At 41.5% G+C, this 9027-nt stretch overlaps 1 protein-coding gene across 2 annotated transcripts in view; it reads right to left on the minus strand.

Annotated features, from left to right (window-relative positions):
• PLOD2 (procollagen-lysine,2-oxoglutarate 5-dioxygenase 2) overlaps positions 1 to 8742 on the minus strand; it is a 90439-nt gene extending 81697 nt beyond the window's left edge. For both annotated transcript variants that reach the window (XM_036896381.2, XM_036896380.2), the window contains exon 1: positions 8278 to 8742. In XM_036896381.2, coding sequence (XP_036752276.2) covers positions 8278 to 8386 — 109 coding nt within the window. In that variant the 5' untranslated portion in view covers positions 8387 to 8742. The remainder of the gene's footprint in view (positions 1 to 8277) is intronic.
• Between the last annotated feature and the right edge of the window lie 285 nt (positions 8743 to 9027).

Genomic DNA, 9027 nt, shown 5'->3' on the forward strand with positions numbered 1-9027 from the left:
CTGTGCCTGTGGAGCTGGGGTACATCACCCTCCTGGCACATGGTTGCATTCACCATCCCAGAGTTCTGCAAACCCTGTGCTTTAGGGATTTCTACAGACGTTTCATCACATAGGTATGACTGATTATTAACTGATTTTCTAACTCCTCTCCCTCTCCAGAAGATGAAGAGGATGAAAGTCTCAAACTTCTAATCATGGTTTGGTCTTTCTGGTAGCCAGCTTTCATCCAAGAGCCCATCAAGAGTTGCCTCATTAGAACAAAAGATACTCCTATCACCCAGAAACTTCTAAGGGATTTAGGAGTTCCATGTCAGATGGTTTTATCAAAAAATTGCAAGGGTTTTGGGAGCTCTGTGTCAAGAACCAGGGTCAAAGACCAAATATTAGCAGGAACCAGGGACAGAGACCAAATCATATATTTCTTATTATTTCACAACCTATCAACACTTATCCACCCATGGACTTTATGGACTCCAACTCTAGAGAAGCGAGGAGTGAGATCAAAGACTGGAGACAGAGCTGAGCAGGGACACAGCCCATGAACCCCCAAGGATATGCCAGTTATGTCAGTCTCTAACTGTACTTAAGTCAGAGCAGAGAAAGAACTCTGAGTCTCTATTTTGTAAATCTTTTCATTTCTTTGCTTCAGTGGTTTTCCAGTTTGGGGTTGTGTTTTGTTTGCTCTTGGTTACCTAGTAAAGTCACTTTAAAAAATTCCAACCCCATTTAAACTAAAGTAAAAAGAAAAGGAGAATTGTCCTTCTCCAGACGTGGCCAGCAGGAATTTCAGAGGGTCTGGACAAGCAGGGCACTCTGGTCGCAGTTGTAGTGCCAGCTGGAGGCCAGGAAGGATCCAGTACGGCTAGAACAGGAGAGGGGCCACCTCTGAAGACAAGTGGCCTCAGAGCGCTTGGGCATAACTGGAAAATCCCATCAAAGGGCCAGTTTGCCCTCTGTATAACAGCTCTGTGAGACTTCCCAGGTGACTGAATTAGAGAGGCCATTTTAGTCTGCCTGCAAACTGTTAGCCATGTTTTTTTGTTTTTTTTTAAGAAATGGTTTAAATTCTATATTTGCTTTTTTTTTTGAGATGCTGAAATAGCTGCTGGTGTTTAATATACTGCTAGAACCAGGAAGAAAAGGATGAAATATTTAAAGAACAGGTTAGAGGATGCACTTAAAATACCTGAAAGTACCTGGGCTCCCTTCTTAGCCCTAATGTAGTACCTGTAAGTAATTAATACCCTAAGTCCCCTTACAAACTGTGGCTTCAAACCAGTAAAAAAGACTAGTCAGTCACAGAGACTTGCTGATGAGACCCTGGCTCTGTGATGGAAATCTGCAGTAACTTGAAATTAAGAAACATAGCTTCTGGGGCTTTTCCCAAACAAGGCCCCAAAATCAGGAACCCAAAACTGCCAGTTTCATGCACCTCTTCCTGTTGCTGCTTGAGGGAGGGCAGAGTTGTATGACATGATGCACATTCATTATCTCCTTAGTGTCCTTGAGTGTCTGGGACTGACTGAGATGATGGTGAGAGCAGTAAAAATTGTGTGAGCCTCAAAGTTCCTTCAATAGAACCAGTAACAACTAATGGTGTCCACAGCACAAAGAAGCAGAACCACAGCAATTAAATCAGAGGAAAATCCTCTCTTTCTCTTTGGAAGGAACTATAAAGCAGATTAGCAGTAACTAGAAAATAAATAGAATTCCTTTTAAAAATTTGAGAATGTAACCCTAGAGAAAATGAGCAGATGATCAGTTAATGTAATTAAAACTAGGATATCTTATGTATAAAAAATAATAAAAACACTTATTAAAATCAATATAACAATATAGCAAATGAGGCTGAATTTTAACTCTGGCCTATTTTAGAAACACAATCAGATTTGTTAAAAACTTTCTGACCACCTCTCTCAGTCAGCCCTTCATTTGAGCTGTATGTTCACCAAAACTCTTAATTGTTTTACACATTTTATAGAATACATTTGTATACTTATTACAGAGTATATATTATACAGTTTATTTGTATGTTCTTTGAATTGTACTGAAATTAAAATGTGAGGCTTTTTTCATTTCTAGTGAAGAGTTTGATTATAAATACTGTAGTTTTTCAGAAATATGCACTTTCAGCTCAAAGAGAGAGGATACCCAGTTATATTAGACCCTATGGATCTGTCTTAATGATGACAAGACTGTCCCCATCACTCAGAAACTTACATAGAAACGATAGTCCCTTGTAGGAAAAGCCAAAAAGAACAATATATGATTTCAGTGTTGAGTGTTCTTGAAATGAAAGCAGACTGTCTACTTGTTATTTAAAGTTTTACCTAATTAGACAAAGCTTAACTCTAAACCTTTACCAACTAAACTTTAAACCAGATTTCTTGTAGAAAAATGAAGGTGTATTTCCACAATAACAAAGCATTTTCTCACTTAACCATATCTCCTTTAAGAAATAAATTTAAGAAGAAGAAAGACATCCATATTTCAAAAGGAATAAAAAAATGATTGCTATTTTCCTAAAAAATTGCTAGAGTATGCTAGCAATACAATTTATAGCCTCAAAGATACTTAAGTCAATCCAGTAACTAAATCTGTAAATGCAGTAACCAAGTCTGTAAATTAATAAAGGTATTTACTTTTAAAAGCTAAATTAAAATTATTAACAAGTCAATTTCCCTCTTTTAAGACACAGAAGACAATATGTAATGAAAATCTTTCCTCTGGGTATAACAATAACACTCTTTGGGTTACTGAGTGGGAAACATTAAAACTTATTTGAATTTATTACATTTTTAAATATAAACAATAACTTTTGAAGAGGCATTCTTGGGACACAGTTAATTGGGTAGTAATCAATTCTGTACTGCTAGACCATCTTCAGTAGCATCATTTCCAAACACAGGTTGCACCAAATAGGTCCTTAACGTAATACATAGTATAAGGATCACAAATCATAGCACAATGTCTATAATGCTCCTATTCTAGATGACTGTTTCTTGGCTATTATCTCAATTGCTCTGAAAATCAGTTCTGTTATTTAAGTTTAGTTTAGTGAGGTAAGCACACCACAGCAAATTGCAAACTATAAAATGTTTTTTAAAAGTATTTGTCACTTTAAAAGCCACCAATTTCTCAATTTAGCTGAATTCATAGCAATGGCTGAAGAATAAAAATGCACATTGATAAGTGTGCTAATCATTTCCTCCCAGGAACTAATCCACCAACTCATGGCCAAGTTGTATTCTAAACCAAAATTTCAGGACACCCACAAACTCTGAAGGAGAAATATGCATCTTCTTTCCAATCAGCCGTCTGAGTGTTTTAATCCTCTGTGATCATGAATACACTATTTACACCAAAGTACATGTTTAGTTAATATCAAGCACTGGGTTTTAAAAGATGAAAGAGAGAAGTTGTATGTTTGAATTCAGAACACCATAGCAATCACTGGAAAGTCTAAAATGAAAAACAGACTCTCTCTCAAATGCCCAGGATCAGCTACTACTGTCCAGAACCCTGCTCTTTTCCAAGAGAGCAGCAGATCTCCATGAGCCACAGCTTAAGTGGGAATGTCATCTCCTAAGGCAAGAACCAGCAAAGTTTCCTGTACAGGGCCAGATAGTAAATAATTTAGACTTAACATGCCATACATTCTCTGTGGCAACTATTTAATTCTGCCTTGTTACACCAAAGCAGCCACAGACAATATGCAAGTGAATGTGGCTGTGAGCCATTAAAAAAGTTATTTCCCAAATTTTCAGTATTTCCAGTAAAACTTTATGGCCCCTGAATATGAAATTCCATATAACTTTCACATGTCATGATATATGATTTTCCTTTTGATATTTCTCAAACTAAATATCTCAAAACTAAAAACTATTTGTAGTTCACCAGTCATACAAAAACAGGTAGCTGTTTGTGGTCCACTGGATTTGGCCCATGGGATATAGTTTGCCACCCTGGCCTAGGGCCCAGTTTTCTTTTAGCCTGTGCCAATCTCTTTCCCCTCCATTTACATAAACCTACAAATTATGTGTTTTCTCTTTAGGAAAGTGTTCCTTTTGATGCTTTAGGTCTCTGATGCCTAGTCTCTATTTCTTTCCCATAGATTCTAAAAGTCCACCAGAAGAATGAAGACACCAAAAGAGACACATGGTATGGCCTGAAGAAAGGACACAAACCCTTCTTGTGTTGCTTTTCAGCTATGTGATCTTCTGCAAGTTATATACCCATTGCACATCTCCCTGTGACCATGTTATAAATAAGGATCATGGTGTCCAAAAACATAAACATGTTTCTGGAGGTGTGACTACATACAGAATGTGGAAGGTAGTGTGGAAAATATAACCTATGGAGAACTGCCAGCCACAGTTCCGAAATAAGGGATTGCCTGAAATTACATTGGTAAGTTACTAGATCATGGTAGAGTATGGGTCCCTCGGTAGAGAAAGGAAGCTCAGTAAGTTTAGTTAAAATTCTGGGAAAATGAGCAGCTAGTAATCTCACTGACTACATGCCACTTTTCACAATTCCCCAAGTGGGCCAGAAACTCTACTAACATACACTGAGAATCTTAACAGGGGTAAAAGGACAGGTAAAAATACTGCGAGGAACACAAAAATGAGTAAGATTTTGTCCCTCACCTCATACAATTCATGACACAAACCTACTATACATAGCATACATACCATAGCATCTATCACACAAAGCAGGTATATGATTTGTATAAACCTGAGAAGGCAGAAAGAGAACCAAACAAAAGACAGTAAGGGGAAGAATTTCCTAGGTGGGAGATTTAAACAATGAATTGAATTTCAAGGAGAAGCAGGCAAAGAAATTTTAGACAACTGTGCATGTATATATCTAGGTTTGTTAGGGTATGTGGATTCTCAGCTCCACTAGACATTACTAAATTATTCTCCAAAGATGTTGTGCTTCCATCTGCTTGAGAGGTCCCATTCTCACAACAGTTGGTATGATCAATTTAACTTTAAAATGCCTTAGTCAATGTGATGGGTAAAAAAAGGATATTTCAATTTAATTTTTATTTATTGTCTTTACATTTCTAGAGTTGCTTCATATGTCTGTTTTTATATTATGAAATGAAGGCATAATCTGTTTAAGGATGATGAATTTCTCTGTGTGGCTAGAGCTCAGGACACAGAAAAAACACAGAGGGTAAGCTTCTCTCTCCCTTCCAGAGGTTTCTCCAGGGCCTTGGTCTTTCCCTATCCACCCCCAAAATTGCCAGTTTGCATCAGCAGATAGGGGCAGACCTTTCCTTTCTTCACTGACTGTGCCAGAGTAAATTAAAGAGTTTATAAATGAACATGGTTGAAAAATACTGCTCTTGACAGAAACATCTGAATCCATTTTCTCCATTTTGCCCAAAACTTGGTTTCTGCCCAATTGAGATCATGGAATACTCAGGGTACCCTGGAAAACACACACACAAAAATTTGATTCAGGTCTGGAAACCTAGATGCAAATGCTTGGCAAGAATACATGCACTCCTCTCCTCCTCTCATCTAAAAGGCAGAAAAATTCAGGAAATAGAAATCAAGGGTATGAACTTGAATTGTACACACTCGCTAGGAGAGTGTTGCCTGGAAAGCTCCATGGGGATAAAATTTTAAAGTGAAATTCCTATAATTGATTCTAGAAGAAAAATTATTATTTTTAACCAAAATATTGTTCAGATTCTTTCCCTGCCAAGAACAAGTGGCAACCAAAAAAGAATGAACACAGGACAAAGCAGAACCCTCAGTAAATACAATACAAAGCAGTGATCTCAACTCTGGTCAACACACAGCATCAAAGCTAGGAAAAACTATATTCCAAAAATTGATTAATGTGATTCAAACAGCACATTTCCTCTATAGCAGAATAATGGAAAATCACTATATATATTTGCTTTCAACAAATAGTTATTACAATTTCCATAACATTGTATTGCCACATTGCCTCAAATGCACATAGATTTGACTCACCCAACTGTTTTCAATCGTGGGCAGTTTTGCCCCTAAGGAGAGATTTGACCATTTTTCATTTCCAGGAGTTTTTTATTCTCATACCTGGAGGAGGGTGCTTGTGGCATATAGCAGGTAGAGGCCAAGGATGCTACACATCATACAGAGTACGGGACTGCTCCCCATGATAAAGAATTATCTGGCTCAAATATCGACAGGGCCAAGAAACCCTGGTCTAATCTGTCTTCACGGTTAGCTGGGATATGGTGATAAATGTAGAGGATTAAAGATGATAAGTACTTTTATTAAGGACTTCCTATTAAGCTAGACAACTTAAGAGTTCTAAAGTTCACTTGATATTTATATAAACAAAGTTTTCCAATTTAGCAATTTTCAGTTGCAATATTTTAGGGAGAAAATGAAACATAGTCCATGATTCTGGCCCAGTTATCAAGCAGTGTACTGTCTATATATATCAGGTTATCACATCTACCTACACAAAAGTTCATAATCAAACTGGCTATTGCTGGCTCCATCTATTACAAATTAGTATTTTCCTGCATTTAGGTGATAAATGAATTCCCACACCCACCACCAAAAAGCAATCAGTCCTCATACTGCAGGAGTGGCTTTTATGTGGTCATTTTCTGAGGAAAACATTCATATATGAAATTCTCTTTCTCTGATGTTAACAATCCATTAAGATTTTACTGTCCACTTCCATGAAACTCAAAAGCCAGGGTGGGAAAGGAAGACGATTTCAGTTGTAAATGTAAAGGCGACTACAAAGAGATGCCTTCTATAAAAAGTAAGGCATCGGTAATGAAGTGAAATAAAATATACGAAGGCCGAAGAAGTTCCTCCAAAATACCAAAGCCCTTAGAGGTTATTGTATTTCCAAGTAAATTACCTTGGGTATTTCAACAAAGAAAGTCGTTTTTCTGGGTTTTTTTTTTTTATGTCTCCATTTCCAGGTTTGCCAAAGGCATTGTCTATTTCCTAGATGTTACACATTAAAAGAAAATTTTAAAGTCACAAAAAATTTTAGTTCAAATTTAATTGAACCAAATAGAGTTCAGAAATCCATTCTGAAATGATCACTTATTTCTGAGAGAAAGAAAAGCAGCATTTAACTGATAAAAACCCATCTGACTGCTAAAGTTTCTCAAGCTAAGAATGCAAGCACTGTTGGGCAGGAATGTAGAAAGATGAGCAACTTAGCCCACTGCAGTTTTCTGGAACAGTTAAAGATGAAGACAAAACTACTCCTTACAGGGAATAGCTGGGCTCTTCACCAAATGTCAACTTCTGAATGTAAACCTGAAAGTTCAAGCAAAAAATCGCTCTATTTACTCAACAACAAACGACAAAATTATCCTAACTTTTTTTTAAAAAAGGCAACATGTACAGCAAAGAAGATTTAATACAAGATCTAATTTCAGGGAGCTGAGCAGAGAGTTAGAGCACAGAAGTGGAGAACTCCAAGGATATCTCAGTGTGCGGCAAAGGGCAGCAAGTTTGTTTAGAAACACATGTGGTGACACTCTCTGTAGTCTTGCTAAATGTAAAAAGGTCTGTTTTACATGAACTGGACTGGACTATTCGCTGCAGTTCCAGCTTCTGAAAACAAGAAATGGAACCAGGCTTAGGAAAGGGGTGGCTAAGGGGAGAAGCAGCTTCCCCTCCAAATCCCCAAGGAAGAAGGCTGCCGCCTGGAGGTATTGGGTAGCCTGGCAGCCTTGCTGAAAACAACCAAGGTTTTGAGCGTTGATTTTGGCAAGAGGTAGGTGTTACCGGCTGCTTCCTGGGGCGCTGGAAGGAATGTGTCACCATCAATCAGAAAATACACTGAGCCCCATGTTTAGGTCACAGAGGGAGGGCTGCCTCATCCAACACGACAAATCAAGCCAACTCCAGGGAAGGATACAGGAGAGTTGCAGGAAAGGTGTTGGTGCCCAACGACCTGCAAACATCAAAAGGAAACCCCGACTTGTGCTGAAAGGAAAATCGTGCGCTCTCCGGTTGAGGGGAACTCCAAGAGCTGACAAGGGAGGTGCTCCCACACTTCTCCCGGGACCAGCATAGCCCGAGCGCGGTTCTGAGGAAGACCTCGGCAGTCCTGAGGAGACGGGACGGTCCGCCCCACTCACGTCGGTGCTCCTGGGGAAGGGCGGGGTCCCACCTGCTCACTTCTGCGGTCCTGGGAGGGACGGGCCCCCACCTGCTCACCTGGCAAGGTTCTTGCCCAGGGCGGTGGATGCAGGACCCTCGCGGGACAGGGGCGGGCCGCGGGAGTGCTCACCTGTGGGGTTGCTGGAGGGCTTCTCCGCGTCTGCACCGAGGCAGGGATTCCAGGGCTGCAGGACGAGCGCCAGCAGCAAGAGCTGCCGCTTCCTCGCGCAGCTCCCCATCTTCGGCTTGCCGAGGGCGGGCGTCGGCTCCTGCACCCCACCGCCCTGCAGCGGCGCACTTCTCGCGAGAGCGCGGGGCCCCCGGTCGGCCCCGGACGGCGACTGCAGGCGGGAGGTGACGGGCCGAGCCGCGTAGCGGACCCGCGGCTGGCAGCCCGAGGGAAGGGAGGGCGGCCGAGCTCAGGCCTTGGCGGAGACGCGGAGCAACAGGCGCCCCGGCGCCGCGGGAGACTTATAGGCTCCCCAGGGGGAGGCGACTGGGCGGACGGGGCGGGTCGCACCCCGGCTATTGGTCGCCGGCGGGCCCTCCGCGCCGCTGCCCGCGCCGGTGCGGGGATCTCCGCTCGCCTTTCAGCTTCACGTCTGGGATTGTTTGCTCAACTCCGACCTATTTAAGGAGCTGCCTGCGACTACGTGGAGAGACTCACGCAGGGCCTCTTGCTGGAACAATGGAGCCTGTACTTAAGTTCGGGAGTGGGTTGGGACACGGGGGAGGAGCCGCCCGGAGTCTGGCCGCGCTGCCCCAGCCCAGAAGCTTCGCGGTAGCTTCAAGGGGTGCGAATTTGTGCTGCTCTGGATGTGGACACTATCCGCAAGGCAGAAGTGACTGCAAATCCTCCGCAGTCTGGGCTGCATGAGAC

The sequence above is a fragment of the Manis pentadactyla genome, chromosome 1, assembly GCF_030020395.1.
Source record: "Manis pentadactyla isolate mManPen7 chromosome 1, mManPen7.hap1, whole genome shotgun sequence".
Taxonomy (NCBI): Eukaryota; Metazoa; Chordata; class Mammalia; order Pholidota; family Manidae; genus Manis; species Manis pentadactyla.